Source organism: Platichthys flesus, chromosome 7 (genome assembly GCF_949316205.1).
Source record: "Platichthys flesus chromosome 7, fPlaFle2.1, whole genome shotgun sequence".
In the NCBI taxonomy this organism is placed as follows: domain Eukaryota; kingdom Metazoa; phylum Chordata; class Actinopteri; order Pleuronectiformes; family Pleuronectidae; genus Platichthys; species Platichthys flesus.
The window spans coordinates 9,535,551-9,552,784 of NC_084951.1; the positions used below are offsets into that span (position 1 = coordinate 9,535,551).

At 41.8% G+C, this 17,234-nt stretch overlaps 2 protein-coding genes across 2 annotated transcripts; one reads left to right on the forward strand and one right to left on the reverse strand.

Annotated features, from left to right (window-relative positions):
* Positions 1 to 635: 635 nt before the first annotated feature.
* Positions 636 to 8,056, reverse strand: casp9 (caspase 9, apoptosis-related cysteine peptidase). Its single transcript, XM_062391801.1, has 11 exons — positions 7,780 to 8,056; positions 6,425 to 6,581; positions 4,886 to 5,096; positions 4,244 to 4,327; positions 4,102 to 4,163; positions 3,823 to 3,999; positions 3,651 to 3,740; positions 2,933 to 3,080; positions 2,610 to 2,798; positions 2,402 to 2,511; positions 636 to 2,280 (listed from the first exon to the last, which is right to left on the reverse strand). The coding sequence occupies exons 1-11, from the start codon at positions 8,025 to 8,027 to the stop codon at positions 2,176 to 2,178; spliced, it is 1,581 nt and encodes a 526-aa protein (XP_062247785.1). The 5' UTR covers positions 8,028 to 8,056; the 3' UTR covers positions 636 to 2,175.
* Positions 7,875 to 15,740, forward strand: dnajc16 (DnaJ (Hsp40) homolog, subfamily C, member 16). The gene is made up of 15 exons (XM_062391800.1): positions 7,875 to 8,013; positions 8,336 to 8,512; positions 8,597 to 8,663; positions 9,582 to 9,906; positions 10,025 to 10,209; positions 11,054 to 11,158; positions 11,239 to 11,397; positions 11,540 to 11,670; positions 11,918 to 12,101; positions 12,855 to 13,034; positions 13,126 to 13,202; positions 13,600 to 13,680; positions 13,852 to 13,938; positions 14,018 to 14,188; positions 14,863 to 15,740. The coding sequence occupies exons 2-15, from the start codon at positions 8,346 to 8,348 to the stop codon at positions 15,308 to 15,310; spliced, it is 2,367 nt and encodes a 788-aa protein (XP_062247784.1). The 5' UTR covers positions 7,875 to 8,013; positions 8,336 to 8,345; the 3' UTR covers positions 15,311 to 15,740.
* Positions 15,741 to 17,234: the final 1,494 nt, after the last annotated feature.

The window sequence follows — 17,234 nt, forward strand, 5'->3', positions numbered from 1 at the left end:
TTTTCCACCCATCTCCCCTCTCCTCCCCATTTTTCTCTCTGCAGTCGTCAAAGTGTTTGCTCATTGTGGAAACTGTTGGCTTTCTCTATAGTTTTTAAGATCTTCTATGTAAAGCACCTTGAGATAATATATATTATGATTGGGCACTATACCATTCAAATCGTATTGAATTGAATAGAAAGAGCATTCATTTCTTTCTCATGGTCTGTAAAGAATTTCCTGTCAAGAAACCTGTTTGAATGAAACATATAAATATACACACCCTAATATTAAATGAAGACAAGGTAGGAACCAGGAAATGTCACTTGATACCTTTCCACTGCCTGTGTGACGTGTAGCTTTTTGGAAATTGCAGTTAACTTCCTTATGATAGAGGACAACATGAGAGTGACAAGACAATGACCTCCACGAGGTGTTTCAAGCATGCAGGATTTCCTTGAATTAGCTTCACAGTTTCCACTTAAATAACGATTTTTTAAATAGAAAGGAAATTCACTGTAATTACAATAAGGGATACAAACGGTTAATACTCAGTATTAAAGTATTACGTTATCCTCTGTTGGAGATTGTTGAATGTTAAATGTTGTAAACCGCTGGGACCATTTTATCCTCGACAGTAAGAGAGTGAAATCAGATGCTGTAAACAGTTCTTGGCTCTTTATATAGAATTGAGTGATGATGAGCATCAATACATTTACAATCTTCAGCATGAACATGCATCTATGATGAATGACTGAATCCACTGAACTGACTGAGAATGGTACTGTAAAACAGAATGAAAAATACATATACAGTTAAAGAATTAATAACTTATCCCTGAGTAACTCTGTAGCACATCAGGTTCAATTACTTTATTACAGGATTTACCACCACCAACACCCCATAATAATCATTCAAACGGAATAGCTAACACATTTGTAAGAGACTTAACTATTTGAATGTTATTTTTAATGTGAGGTTTTCAATTTACTGAAGCAACATCTGTGACAGCATCTGATTTGAAACACACCTATTGTGCTGCTTTGTACTTACACCTTATTTGGTGACACAGCTTTATTCATTTTTTTAAATTCAAAGGAAGTCTTATATCAGAGGACAACTAGTCGCTGGAACACTCTACCAGAGAACCTGAGAAGAGACTTAGTTCCAGAGTAGAAAGCGTATGTGTTGTTATGAGGTCACTGAACTGCAAACAAAATGCCATTTTCCATTCCATTAAGCCCCCTGGTGGTAACGGAGGGAACCACTATACACATAGAGGCTACTTAAACAGTATCTGTGAGAAGGTGATTACTCTGTGACACACAAACACCCTCTACTGGAGATCAGGATAAAGTGCACTGAGTGAGAGCAGCTCCCTTGTCACAATTCAGAGGTAGCACATCAAATAACACAATTTGAGCTCATACAGAATACAGTACAATTGTTGTTTTAAGAGTTGCCACTGCTGGTGAGCTGGAGGTCTCCTCTCTAATGGTTCTACCCCCTGACAATGTAGCAGCTGTTGAATCACATTGTATCCCACTTGTTTCTGCGCTCACTGTTTGCATAAAACCAGACTCTGACATGAGGTATGCTGGTGAAAATGTCCGATGACTCATTCTGCCCCTGACCAGCTGTTTGTGCTACATTAGCTGTATCTGTAGCCCAGTGTGTGTTGGATTATGGAAAATGCAGCTGTAGAAAAACATATGAGTATAAATCAGCAGCAGATTAACCAAAGAATATCAATCACAACCGTTCACAGCAGGGTCATTTACTATTATTTACTACTTTTTTGTCATAAAAGTACAAACGTTTTTAACACATAATCCCATTTGTTGAAAAGATCCGTATAAAAGAGACAGAGCACAAACTGATCATCATGTTGATTGGCTGCCATTTAGAAAACGGATGGCTGTCGTGTCTTTTTACATCATCTTCCCATGATCCCACCTACGCCTGAGAGATTCATTTAGAAAAGTTGCCAGCGTTTGAAAACACAGAGAGCTGTGCCAATCAATAAAATCACATACACACTAAGGCATTTCAGTAAAAGCACAATTTAGCAAATTCATACATCTTACGACTCTGCTGAGACGTAATCCAAAAACATTACAGGCAAGATTTATGACACTGAAAAAGACAAATGTTGAACCTGAAGCTGAATGTGAGACAAGCTGAACTTTTCTGGGTCTATGTTGGGGTTTGAAAGTAGAGAAGTTTTCGGAGGAAGTTAAAGGAACCAGGCATTTGCTTGTAGAGCCCTTTTGCAGAGTTTTGAGAGACCTCGTTGTTCACCTGGAAATAAGCCACAGTTAACAATCAGTTGTGTTTATGTTTAAATGAACATGACTGAGGGGGTGAAATGGACCTACAGTTCATTTATTGACAATAAAATTAATAATAAATAGAAGCTCACCATCATCAACATGGTAACCAGGTCATCAATAGCAGCATTTTCCTCAAGAACATGGTCCATTGTCTCAACATACCAGGATCCCAACTTGGGGTCTCTCCAAGAAACGTAACCTGTAAATGTCACATGGTCAAAATGGCATTAGGGAGGACATACGTAGAAAATAAAAGGTGTATCTTTAGCTCTGACACAAACTTCGACAGAAACACACCAGGAAAAGTTGAGTAGGACACCAGGATGTCAGACGGCGTGGGCAGAGTGGCTCTGGCGTCCGGTTCATCAGGCGTGCTCAGGGAGTCGCTGCTGGACGACATTGGAATGGCGTCTGTCTGGTCATCGGCTCCCCTGAAGGATGGCTCAACTTCGTCGGGGGACACCTCAAAGCCTGTGTCTCTTTCACCTCAGAGACAAAAGCATTTCCCCTGTGAGACCACTCAAAGTGCATGTCTACGCTCTAATTGTTGTAAAATGGACAACACATCTTACAAAAGACTTATGACTGGTTCATTCAACAGTTTATTCAGTGTTAGCTACCTCCTCCACACGCCTGGATGAAGAACAGTTTGGGTTTGCCTTGTAAAGAAGGGCAACGCTGGCCGTCGAGGTAGTTTGTGATGTGTTGAACTGGGACATACTGTCCGTCCACACCATACACCGCACCAGGGAAGCGGTTGTGACTCACCTATAAGTATAAATATGAGCACACATCAGGTCCCAAATGTCATCTAGATCTGTACTTGTGTAAGTCAAAGAAAACAGCAAGCAGCAGGCATTTTGTTATTTTTTACTGGGGGTGGTCTTTTGCCAAATGTGGCGTGAAAATGACTTGGTGCAGTCGAAAACACTAGGCTTCTTGCGTGAACGTGCAAATCCAAAGCGGCATTTATCTAGTTTAAGCCGAATCGTGCCTAACGGCGGAAGACGATGAAATAATTATGGATGTTTTAACAGCTACTAACGCAGGATTTCTCAAGGAGCTGCTGATCATCAATTAGTCGTTAGTAAGCAGCTCTAAATATAGGATGTTCACTTTCACACACAGCATCTCTATCTGTACACACAGCCCTCTGTCTCTCATAGGGGATGAGGGGGTATATGGGGTTTTATTTTTTTGTTCATTTCGGTTTTATAAGATGATAACTTCCCACCTTGTCCCCCAGCAAATCTGACTGTTTTCGAGAGTAATCATAATTTGTTCTTTAATATAATCAACAAGGATTACTCTGGTGGTAAAATGCAGCACAGCTCTTACCTCAGTCCCATGGGACAGCATGATAACCACACAGCAGTCATAGCGTGAGTGGTCTTTCTTGGACAAAGCTGACAGCTCATGCTTGATTTGCTGAAATGTGAAAAGGACTGTTAGCGACACAAAGGTTTCACATGTGGTTTCATGCACAGAGGCTGAGGTAAATAATTCTCACTCTTTGTTTCAGGTTGGTTTTGACTTCCACGATGAAGTTGAGCGTCTTGAATCTTCTCTCCAGCTTTTCGGAGTCGATGTTGGAGCCTCTACGATTGCTCAGCTCGCTCTGAGGGTCAAACTCCACGTTGTTTATGATGAGGCAGTGTCCACATGGGCTGGCGTCCATTTTGTAGCCCTGGTGTGGGGAGTAAAAGGAAAAGGGAAGTTTCAACCGATTGTACAGCGGTGTTTGTCTTTCTGTTGTTTGTAAAGTGCACAACAGATAAATGGTGCTCACCTGAATACTGTTCCGTCGTGTTCTGCCCTCTGGCCTTTGTCTTATGACCTCCCTTTCAGGAGCTGTGACATGAGCATTGATACGTGTTAAATGAGAAGGAGCTCAGATTGTTAACAATATGGGATTTATATGCATATCTTACATGGACTGGGAGTTGTACTGGGTCGAGGAATGGGCCTGATAGGGTCATCTTCTCTTCTCTGCTTACCGACATCCATCGGGGAAGCTAAACAAAGAGCACATGTGTGAGCAACATGAGGGACTGCAAGTGTTCAAATTACTGGAGTTTATGTAATCAGATGATCAGACTAGCTTAAAGACACTCAAGGGGAAAAATTAGGGGAAAAGAAGATTGAAGCTGAAATGTTGGGAGCAGTTGTATTAAATCTGAGTAAGTTTTGCATTTGGGGTATTTGGTGAATAAACTTGAAACGTTGAGATGCTGGTCAACCAATTCCACTTAGAGGAGCAACTGACGGACATGTGTGCTGTCACTGTTCCTCTTTCCAGGCTTGTGTGGTTTCTCCTTCTAATAGAAAGTTTCCAAGACAAGCTCATCGAAGTCATGATACTATTTTCCACACAGTGTTTAATTACTAAAAGAGAAAGACAAGGTATTTTGATGAAGCAGTCCTATGTGCTAATTATGGTCGTTTTTTGTTTTGTTTTACAAATTCTTGACTTTTAAAATTGATTGTAGAAGTACAAAATGGGAAATTAAATCTTCCTCCCCAGTGCTCGTGGTAGTCGTGACATGAACAAACGTGAGTGTGGGTTCACTTACTGATTGGGAGAGGTCGGACCACAGGGCGGTCAACCTTAGTGGGTGTAGCAGGCTGTAGATGAACTGCTGGGACTCCATTCTGCAGGAGCTCTGCCAGACTCTGCTGACCCGTCTCCTGAAGACACTGCAGGAATAAAGGAAAGGCTCGACTGCCGCGGGTCTCTAAGTCCCGGACCAACTGCCTGGCCTGGTCGCGTCTGGTCCCAGAGCTCTGAAAGAAGAACACTGTGTCAGGACAGTGGCAGCATCACATTAAATTCTTACGTTTTGAACACCTATGTAATATGGTGATAAATTTGAAAATCAGTATTGGTAGTATTGGTCTGACTTGTCTTCTTCCCCACAGTCCTTGTGCTGTATCGTTCATAGCACAACGATACAGGATCACGGCTGTGGCCACATCGTGGTGGTAGCTAGTTGTGGATAATGATTACAACTTGATTGCTTAGATATACTATATATAAATACACTCACATGAACTACTATTACTGGCAATATTGCTATCATTACACTTGTCATTACTGCTCCTTCCATCTCTGTCAGACATTTTCTTTTGTATGGATACTTTAAACCATGACGTACCTCTCTATTTATATTAGACACCGTCTTATCTCCTGAATGTCGTAAATATTATTATTTTGTTGATGTGCTCTGTTGCTCAAGGGGAGTTCTGGGAGAGGGAACCCTCACTTACGACTCTCCCTGAGGCTTCTACTTTTGCTCCCTGTTAAAAGGGTTTATTAGTAGTGTTTTGGTCATTCTTGTTAAGGGTTAAGGGCAGAGGATGTCACAACTTGTTAAGCTCAATGAGCGAATATGGGCTCTACAATTTATGGATTGTTGTTAAATGAGATTTGTTTATTTACTGGGGTCTATGAATAGGACATTTGTCTGGTATTTTGTAGAGATCAGTAAGAGAATAGGAACACCTGCACTCCCACATATTGACGTAATTATCTTATCAGCCAAGCATTAGGCAGCAGAGCGATAGAGTTCATCCTGCAGGGACTGTGACATGAATGCTGGTGTCAGTCAGGCTGATTCAAGTATTTCTGAACCTGCTGAAAAACGCGTCCATTGAGCTGCAGCTCCCCTGGCGACATAAACACCTTGTTTTTATTTCTTCCTATTGTAACGTGAGGGTTTGATGTGGGGGACTTGGATCACTCTCAACATGAAGGAACAACAGGATAGAGACAGATCACTTCCTGGGCAGCACTTTATTGTTCTCCACACTGGTCATCACGTCCATATCTATGATCACGTCACCCACACACACACACACTTCCTGGTTCTCACTCTCATGTGACTCAGCTGACCAATAAAAAGCCTCAGACTGAGGTAAATGTGAAAGAATACATTGTCAGATTCAACACATCATTACTCCTGTTCTTGTGAAACATTTAAATGTATATATATATATATATATATATATGTCAATACTGAATGTGTAGAGATACATATGTAAATAATTTAACCTTAAACCTTTAGAACACTTAATAGTAAATGAACATAAACACATATATGAGCTAACACTACCTTAATCTCATCGATCATGTCTTGGGTGAAGACTCCTGTTGCCAGCAGGCTATCGCAGAGCGTGGATGGGTCCAGCTCGCTCACCAGACTGACCCGGTTGCGCTGAAGAATCTTCTTGTGATTGTCTTCCATCCTCCATCCGACAACAACACAGCACCTGAGTGAATGGAGACGAGAAGCTGCCACAAAAAACAACTGACAACGTGGCGGCGGCGGAGTAAGTCAGTAATTTGGAATAAAAGCGTTCCCCCGAAATTAAACGAAAAATATATTTGCGTGTTTTTCGTGTACAAATGTTAGAAGTTGTTTCTCTTTCTGTGCCCGGTTGCTTTCGCTATTTCCTTGTTTACATCATCGCTGCCTGCGATTGGTCCATTGAGCGATTGTGTGTTCACGTGTTGTCAGAATAATCGGAGAAACAACTTCCCGACTGTATTTATTTATTAATTGTTTAATGATTTTTTTAACTTGTCTTTTTTTGTTATTTGACTGATGTTTAATTGAATTTGATTTAAATTTAAATGATAATTAAAATGATTGATTTTGCATTGTAAAATTAGACTTTGTTGTCTATTCATGGCTTATTGTTTCCATATTCTGTTTGAATTGTATATTAAATAAATTAATAAATTCCTAAATGAATAAATAAATATATAAACCTGAACGCCCCCTCAAGCTGGAACAACTACTTTGTAAGTCTGCAAACATTTCGGTACACTGGTTGCCGATGTCATCACCCATAAAACAATTCATATTATTTATAATAGTAGCTTCTTCTTTGTCTTTAGTCAATCTCAAACTGTACATCCATCTATCCCAAGCACCTAACATGGAACGTGGATGTAATATAAATAATGAAAAATACAGAATTAAAAAGTAAATTTTTTTGCAAATTGAATAGGATTCTAAAGAGCCCACTAAAATACAAACATACAATAGAATTCAGTGGTAGTTTTTACTTTGCGTTTGTAAAGTGTTGATGCAGGATTAAGGAGTCATTTATTGAGTTGATGGCTCTGCAGTAAGTGCTGTTGAGGACAAGTCTTAGTTATGATGGCCTTTCCCTGAGGGGAGAGATTAAATATTAAAGCAGGGGCGGGTAGGGTGCGCAGAGTCCTGCAGTATATTTTGGAACACATCCAAATCAGAACAGCGAACTTCCGAGGAGCGCATGAACGCACCGAAACTAAGAAGAGCAAAAACAAATCCCAAAATAAAAAAATTAACATTTTCGAATGAAACTGCTTCAAGAAGAAACCTGCAAATATTTACTCACACACACACACACACACAAAACAAATGCGTGTCGATGATCTTCAAACCGAAAAACATACAAATCAAGCAAATATACTGACTTTCCCAAAATGAGAGTGGAGGCTGTGGCGCCTCCTCCCTCCTCTTCCCACCCGCTCCGCAGCAGCAGCAGCGGCGGCAGCAGGTTGTGGTGGTCAGGCGGCCCCGCAGGAAGGAACCGTGGGATGCTGCTGAGCGAACACACCCTGTCGTTGTCTTCCGGCACATCAGCGTTATTAACGACCGGGGATCGAACCGTCAACAAATATGTGGCGTAGCAGCGGCTGATCGCTGAGGTGAGTGTGAACATGAAGCTGTTGCATTGTGGAGACAAGTGGCCGCTGAAGCAACGCCACTAACCCCGATGGAGCAATGACAGGAAACAGCGGGGGCGGCTTTACCCTCGAGGGATTAATAATAATAATAATAATAATAATGTCTCAGTAACATGTCGTGATGTCTGCAGCTAGCTGACTTGTGTCACGTAGCCTGCCTAGCTTCTGGTTAGCATGCTACCCTTTAAATCTCAGCATCTTCAGCTAATCTCGTCGTTTTAGCTTGACAGACCGTGAACATGGTGGTTGTCGTCCCGCTGACAGCTGTGCTCACGTGTTACAGGTAATCTGTGATGCCCGGGTCAAAGATGTCTCTGCTGCTGCCTGTGGTGCTGCTGCTGTCAGTGCTGCTGCTGACAGGGGCCACCCCTGAGATGGACCCTTATAAGATCCTGGGGGTGACCCGTAGTGCCAGCCAGGCTGAGATCAAGAAGGTGTACAAGCGTCTGGCTAAAGAATGGTAACTACATATTCACACGAGGCGACACCTGTTCTCATAAATCCACTTTCTGAGTTGAATCTAACGAACATCTTCCTCTTCAAGGCATCCTGACAAAAACAAAAATCCAGGCGCTGAGGACATGTTCATCAAGATTACTAAATCTTATGAGGTTAGTCGCAGTTTAAAAAAAGGGATCAGTCAACTGTAGGTGAATGTTTGCTGTGATAAAAGATAGTAACGCACAAGCTGTGCCTCAATTAGAGGGCTGCGGAGGAGCGACAGAAGGCTCCTTCCAACATGTATCCTTCCCTAGCAGAGAAACGAAGGCTCCAATGGGTGGACCCTTCCCGGCCAAACCGATCCCAGGATTCATTGCGCTTGAGTCACAAACAATTCATCAAATAATAATTCTCTACTCTTCTCATCTCATCTCATTATTATATACGAACCCACTGTCCATCACGTTACTGGCTTTACTAGCCCCATGCACAGACTTTACCACTACATATTCTTATATATTTTGTTTTTTTTCTGTTGTTTTAATATATATATATATATATATATGTTATTGTACTATCCACTCCAGCAGCACAAGAACACTTTCCTACTGGACACTGACACAATCACATCATTCCATTCCTGTATCTGTAAATATGTGATTTATTCAGTATGTCAGTGAGGTGTTTAAGTGTATAAGCTACTGGATGATCTAAATTTCCCATGCGATTAATAAAGTATCCATCGATGAATCTATCAAATGGCTCTCGCAAGCGGCAGCCAACTTGCACTTGAGCATCGTGGTTTGACCCATCTGAACAGATGACAGTATCAAGGGGCATTCAAATGTTCTCCATGTCCAACTTGAGCTCTGTCGCTTGGCAGCAGCAACAAGGACGGGGCGAGCTGGGGGAAGTGTCTGTCGACCAGACCTTCCTCTTTTGGTTCACCCTTCCCAGTCCACCTCCATGGTCTCTGTGGGCCGGGTAGACTGCATCCTTCTTAGAACGCAGCCCCTGAATTGAGACACAGCTACAGTTTGACTTCAGGCTGTTGTTTCACACCCATGTTTGTCGTGCCCAACATTCAGATCTTGTCCAGCGAGGAGAAACGTGCAAATTACGACCGTTACGGGCAGACCGATGACACCCAGCCGTACGGCGGCGGCCGCTACAGCCAGCGCCACGACAACTTTTACTTTGACGAGTCCTTCTTCAACTTCCCCTTCAACAGCAAGAACCACCGAGAGTTCGCCGACAGCAAGTACACGCTGCACTTCAACCAGTACGTCAACGACGTGGTGCCCGACAGCTACAAGAGGCCCTACCTGATAAAGATCACCTCGGACTGGTGCTTCAGCTGCATCCACATCGAGCCCGTGTGGAAAGAGGTGGTGCAGGAGATGGAGACTCTAGGTTTGCATTGAACACACAACGTGCACAAACTACCCAGCAGCCCTGCACTCTGTGATATTGACCGGAGCTGGTTGAAAAGGTTGACGCGCGCTTGTTTGTCGATGTGCTGTCTCTGCAGGTGTTGGGATTGGTGTGGTGGATGTCGGCTATGAGAGGCGGTTAGCCAATTACCTCGGTGCTCATCGCACCCCGTCCATACTGGGAGTCATCAATGGAAAAGTTACGTTTTTCCATTACGCTGTTGCAAAGGAGCATCTGAGGCAGTTCGTAGAGGACCTTCTTCCCCAGAGACTTGTTGAGCGGGTAAAATTATTTTTTATTTTTTTCCACTGAGTATCAAAATATTAGGTCAGTGTTGGTGTTTGATGTGACCAGACTGATTCTTCACACTTATTTAAAATATTATATAAAGTCACCAATAGTCATTAATGAAGGTCTACATTATCAGCCATGAAATATGGAATAAATTATCTTGAAAAAAAATGCATCCAAATAAACACACAGACTTTGCTATCTTTCTATCCCTGCTTCACTTAGTATTACACAGTTGATCAAAGTTTGACTCCTCTAACCTTAGCATGTGATGACTTGTTGCCTCCTAGTGGTTGTATCTAAAACTGATGTAAATCCTGCTATATTGAATCAAAATTATCATTACAGACGAACCATAAACTTTCTATACAGATGGTTGACTTGACTGCTCTCTAAAGTGAAGCCAAAGTGTCTCGATTGCCCCCTAGTGGCTGAGTGCTGTATAAGTCATAAACATCACCTCTACGTTTTTCTCAAAGAGGATTTCTGTCCTTTTAGGTAGTTCTTATCTCACTGTTGTATGACCAAGGGCTAATTCCAGTAAGTTTGGTGATAATAAGTTATTTGATGCTACAAAAATGGCTGAAGCGTCATGATTGACAGCTGAGATTGTTTGAGTGCATGGATTGGCAAGACCTGAATACTGTGGCTCCCTCCCCTGATCGCCTGAGCACTGACTCTGGCTATCCGGGATATTTTGGCTTCATTTATGGATACTGGGAGAAATTGGAGATGTGTCCATCTTAATATACAGTCTATGATTGTTATTAACATTTTACTTGTATGTGCAGAATATCACATAATAGAGGAAACTGCTTCTTTTTTTATATATCAGGTCACTGACAAGAACGACCTGCAGTTCCTGAACAGCTGGCACCAACTCAACAAGCCTCACGTGCTTCTGTTTGACCAAGTGCCTGCAGTTCCTCTGCTATACAAAGTAGGCTCTTGTCTTGCAGTTTGAAACTACCACAGGTGCCGCTTTACTGAAACCACCATTTTGGTAATTTATCTCCACAGCTGACGGCATTTGCTTATAAGGACTACTTGCAGTTTGGCTATGTGGACCAGGGCCTGTCAGAGACTGCCGATCTGCAGAAACAGTTCAACATCAACACTTACGCTCCCACCATGCTGGTCTTCAAGGAGAGCACTGAGAAGCCTGCTGACATTATACAGGTGAATCACAGCAAAATGTAGCAGAGGAAGTAAAGTAGCTCAACTTTTCTTTTGATTTGATTTAGTTATTTGAACTGTTAATTACTTTTTTTCATCAATATACCACCTCACCCTGTTTTATGTATATTTTTCTTCTCTGCAGGCCAAAGGAATGAAAAAGCAAATTATTGACGAGTTCATGTCAAACAACAAGTTCCTCCTCGCACCGAGGCTGGTCAATCAGAAGCTGTTCAATGAGCTCTGTCCTGTCAAACAGTTCCACAGACGCAGGAAGTAAGAGAACCTAACATTTTCTCGAGCACATTTTCCGCTGGTCAAAAACATCTGGCTTTTATCTACAATGGGAATGTAGATCATGCTGGATTGAAGAGAGAAAAGCAAACTCCTCCTGCTTGTTCCCACAAATTTTTGTTTAAAATTATCAAACCAAACGAAATAGTTTTCGTCGTAATTTCCGAATGTCATTGTAGTGATTTCAAGCTATGCAGTTTGTATTTACCTTTATCCGTCCTCTCCTCAGATACTGTGTCCTGCTGATCACACGTGATGAAGAGACCTTTACTTTCGGGAACCAGGCGTTCCTCTTATTTGCATCCACCAATACCAAGGAAGTTGTGAGGTTTGCTTACGTGTACCAGCAGCTCCAGCAGCCACTGTGTGACCTGCTTATGCAGAACAAGGACAGTGCACTGTCACCGCCGCAGGTACACCAACACATTTCGCTTTCTATATGAATCTATATTAGAGAGTTTAGGATATAAAATGTATGAAAAACTAGATTTTTTTTTAAAGCAATATGACTATGCCACTTTTTAATCTTAAAATTGCTGCTGTGAATTTGGTTCATTGACGTTGAATAGGGAGAGTGGTGCTGCTCTCATTCCCACAAGCTCACATCTGTTCTTGCTCTATGTAACCTTGGCTAGGGAGTATAATCTGTGAGAACTGTGTAACTGATAGTCGCAGTTTAAATTTTCTGAACCAGGCCCAGTAAGTTTGAAAGTATTGCCAAACTGTGGATCAGATATCAAGACTAAGAAGTGATTAAAACCACCGTTTATCTCAAATATTCAGTGGGGATTTTAAAATATCTGGAATTCTACACAGAGTTTGGTGAATTACTTACAGCGGCAGCTGGTTCAGGAAGCCGGGGATCATGAGAAATGTCCACCGTTCAGTTGTTCGGACACTGAGCCCAACATAATGAATCACCATGTGTGGCTGCAGGGGGGCGCTGTTGCTCAATAAAAGTGTCATGGTGTTGCTTTAACATGCAACAGAATAATGCATTGGTGCTAAGCTGCTATGAGCAATGATTTCAAGGGTTATTCCTCACAGAGCACAACAAACAGCTATGAACAATTCACTATTCATAGCGTGACTTTGAAATACTTCCTGGTCACGTGTTGCATTGCTAAAGGCCGTCTGTTGTTTGTGTCTGTTGTTGGTGTGAGCAGGTGGTGATCCTGGAGAGGCGTAATGCTGCAGGGAAGGCCTTCTTCAAGCCTGTGACCGCCTGGAATGGCAGTGACGAAGATAAGCAGTCTCTTCTGGAGGAGCTGGAGCGGCTTCAGAAGGACCCGTCCATCCTCGTCCACGACGCCATACTGCCGGAGCTCAACAACGAGTTTGCCTCTGTACGCTCTCTCTGAGGCTGAACGTTGCTCTGTTGGCCAAACCTCTGCCACCACCATTGCTGTAACTGAATGTTGTTTTCTCACTCTATAGATGTTCGTAATCCGATGGATCTATGCATCTTACGATTACCTGTCCGAGGTCATGGATGATATTCTGCATAACAACTGGTGGGTGGAAATGTTAAGCCGGCGCACACTGTGGCATTAGGGCCAGTTTCTCAATTTCTGAAGAATAACGGTCTAACTGTACTTTGCACAATCTAGTCTCTTCTATTTACTTACAACGTATTGCACAGTCCCTCCCCTGCTGCTTATAGTATTTATTTTATATTTTATACTTTTTATATAAAATACACAATCGCAAACTCCTTGTGTGTTTAAATTTGTTGGGCAATAAAACACGATTCCGAGTGATCAGATGCTCCTGACCGCCCCTCAAACAGTTAGACGGATCTCTGACAAGTCAGCAACAACATTTCTAAAGTCGCAAACTATATAAATATAATTATCCTGAATTACGCATGGCACTACATCACTATGTGTTGACATCTGTGATGACTTGCAGGCGTGAGATGATGCCTCTCCTGTCCCTCATCTTCTCCGCCCTGTTCATCTTGTTTGGAACCGTGGTCATCCAGGCCTTCAGGTTTGTTCATGCACCACACAAGTTTCGATAGGTCGCCAAAACTGTAAGTACGGGAACAGCATCTTCTCCTGGGATTTAAGCCAAAGCAAACGAATGATGCCATTCATTTTACTTTGCTACACCAATGCATGCCCCTCAGGAAGAACGTTTTGTGTGTGTGTGTATTTTCAGTGACTCCAGTGAAGATAAACAGACCAAACCAAAGACAAAAGATGGAACAAAAGCAGAAAATGGGTCACCAGAGACTGCCACTTCAAGGCAAGAACACATTTAGAATTTTCACACTTTATTTAGGTTGCAGGGTTTTTAAGTTTGTTGTTTTGGCTGTTGATTTTAGTCGACCTCCTAAGAAGAATTTTGTGGAGGTGACGGAGCTGACAGACATCACTTACATGAGCAACCTGGTGAAGCTGAGGCCCGGACACATGAACGTCGTGCTGGTGCTCACAGACGCCTCCAAGAACATCCTTCTCAGCAAGTTTGCCAAAGAGGTCTACTCCTTCACAGGGTGAGCTCAACTTTCTTTTCTGGGAACAAACTAGTGCAGGGGCCCATTCTAAACATGCCGGTTTGGAATGGGAGGTTTGTTTGGCTTGTGGTTAATGCTGGTTGTAGCTTTTCTTTCTGAAATCGTAAAAGTAGCCTGAGGTCCTCAGTGATAAGCCCCGAGAGCCATTCCACAGTCCTGGCTGAGGACCGAAGGTGATATGTCCTTTTCCGTCAGCTCCCACTCTTTGGAACAAGCTTCCTGAGGAGATCTGTCTATATAAATGTATTTTAACTGCTTTCTATTGTTTGCCTTTATTTTTGTCATTTGTATACTTGTAAAGCATCTAAACTCTGAAACTCTGTTCAGAAAGGTACTGTGAAAATAAAGCTCTTTATTATTATAACCTACATTGATTAGTCCCAGCAGTTGCTGCTCCAGAGTGGTGAAGGTCTGTTTATTCAATTCGTATTGATATTCAACTTTTGAGTTGTTCAAATTAAACACTTCTTGAGCCCTTAACAATTAACATACATACAATAAATACATGCCTAGTGTGAAGCTGATAAAAGGAGCGGTGCTCGAGATGTGTGAGACAGATGTTTGATGTTAGTGGAATTATAAGATCAATTTATTGTTTGTGTGGATTCAACTAAAGATACTTTACCCCATTCCTTCTTTCAACTCTCTCCCAGGAGCCTGACGCTGCATTTCTCCTTCCTCAATATTGACAAGCACAGCGAGTGGATGAGCATGCTGCTGGAATACGCCCACAACGCCATGCAGATGGAGGCGGACGAGGACGACTGTGGCCACCACAAGATGGACTACACCGGCTACGTGCTGGCCCTCAACGGCCATAAAAAGTACCTCTGCCTGTTTAAGCCCGTCTACACCGGGGAAGACCTCGACAGTAAGTCATCTGAGGACGAAGGCGGCGCTTCGGGGGGGAGATCGAGGTCCAGGTCCCGGGATGAGCACCCACCGCGCAGATCCAACAGATCCCGCAGCATATCCACGCTGCAGATCCACCACAAACTGGACCGCCTGGGGCTTTGGATGGAGAGGCTCATGGAAGGCACTTTGCCTCGCTACTACATCCCAGCCTGGCCTGGACTGGACAAGATAACCCCCTGTAAATAGAGGGAGGGAAGTAGCGAAGCACTTGGTGTTTATTTACTGTGGCACGGAAAGGGTTCACCTTGTCCTCTGCTGAAAGTAGGCTAGAGCTGCCTTTTTGTGCAGTGGAGATATTTATAGGGAAATAGGTCTTTGAATTTGGGGGAAAATATTACAAACTTGGCTTTAGTGCAGCTACTGTGGGACATGTCTATTCGCATACACCTCTTCCACTCATCGCATGCTGTTTTCAACTACTGCTAGTCTTACTTTAATCAGACAAATGCTGCTGCTGCGACAGGCTTGTGAACAAAAAAATGATTCACTGTGGCCACATGTCCTCTCCTGCCCTCGTGACCTTTGACTGCAGGAAGCAGGTTAACTACCTTTGTCTTGATTGATGAAAACTGTGAATTGAGATGCATGTCTCTAAAACAAAATATCTTTGCCTTTTTATACATATCTGCCCACGTTTTATTCCCCTTACATTATTCCCTGAATGCAGATTTGCTCATGCAATATAGCGTCCTGCTGTAATGACAATGCCTTTTTATCAGGACCTCAGTGTTTTTCGTGGAGAAGAAATGAAATACTTGGTTAAATGGAAACCGTCGGGTCTGTGGTTTAAAATGTTCTTCTGTAAAAAAACAAAACAAGAATTATTAAGCAGTCTCAGTAAGCCAGTAGCTGTTTGTAGCAAACATGATACAAAAAACTATTTCATGTTCTGAATGTTTTCCAAATGTATCTTTTATTGACTGATAGAGTATCATCACATCACCTCGAGTTATAACCAAACACATGAAGGTTACTGTTTGCTTGCTTGGATTATTCATTTGTTTTGTCATTTAATTTAATGTAAGGTGATACAATGTTATGTAAATAAACATTATCATGCTATATATAGGACTTGTATTTTACTTGAAAGATAAAGTTATCGTTTTACATGGATTTAGAAAAACATTTCTTTTTTTATGTTCTCTTGAATATTTTCTTTTACAAATTAGTGTAAAATTGATCCACCATTGTCAGGATGTTTCAGTTGTCTTCAATAGTGTGTAAATCTTCTTGTTGGTTGTAATAAAATGCTTTATGTTTGTTAATTAAAGTTCAAAATGATAAGAAGTGTTATCTTCCTTACCAGCTGATTCTATATTTAATAAGTGATATCATGTTCTTTGTATCTGTGGTGTCACAGGGAGGAGACGCAACCAACAAAACAGAAATGATTACTGTAACTCTAACACTCACGCTGATAGAAGACTATAAATCAAGACAAATGAGCCTTGTGTGAAGAAAATGGGAATTTCAAAACTATAATGTGGTCATTTTACTTAACCATTCAGGAATGAAGCTAAAATCTCCCAGGTAGGAACGCTCCTCCACTTGTGATTGGTCAAGAGTGTGTATCGGTTGGACGTCTATATACACACTCAACCAATCACAAACTTTCTGGAAATAGGAACACTTGAACTAGCCACAGTTTTATATGAAGACACCTTCTTTGAGAACATTTTGTTTAACATTGAGTTTTATTTCTAATTTTGGTCCTTGTCCCATCCACTAACATGAAGGAGGCAGGGTTTAGGGTCAATACTGCAGCCAGGTTGTCTCTCTTTATATATATACAATAAGACTCATGTTTAATATTCATATTCATATTTACTGTCCCACTAAATGGATAATGTCTAGATATTTAATACATTTGATTTATATTAGGTATTTATGATCATTTAATAAAAAAGTATTCTAATTGTGTTTTGATATAATCAGATCTCAAATACTTTGATTAATTGTGTCTAATGGTAAAACATTTTATTAATTCTTTTCTGTTCTGAGGAAAGAACAGGGAGGCGTAACCCTGCTTTGATGTGCCTCCCAGTTTACTTGCATCACACCACAGCTCTCGACATCAGGCTTTACACATGGCATCACAAGAATTAACTTC

Bases quoted from the DNA above. Each gene is read 5' to 3' on its own strand.
- casp9 (XM_062391801.1), bottom strand. From the start codon at position 8,027: ATGTTCACACTCACCTCAGCGATCAGCCGCTGCTACGCCACATATTTG. The intron at 5,097-6,424 runs GTAGTGTTAGCT...TTCTTCTTTCAG, and splicing joins ACATGATCGATGAGATTAAG to AGCTCTGGGACCAGACGCGA. The intron at 2,512-2,609 runs GTGTGTTTCTGT...TGACATTTACAG, and splicing joins GTCCTACTCAACTTTTCCTG to GTTACGTTTCTTGGAGAGAC.
- dnajc16 (XM_062391800.1), top strand. From the start codon at position 8,346: ATGCCCGGGTCAAAGATGTCTCTGCTGCTGCCTGTGGTGCTGCTGCTG. The intron at 11,159-11,238 runs GTAGGCTCTTGT...TTATCTCCACAG, and splicing joins CAGTTCCTCTGCTATACAAA to CTGACGGCATTTGCTTATAA. The intron at 11,671-11,917 runs GTAAGAGAACCT...TCCTCTCCTCAG, and splicing joins CAGTTCCACAGACGCAGGAA to ATACTGTGTCCTGCTGATCA.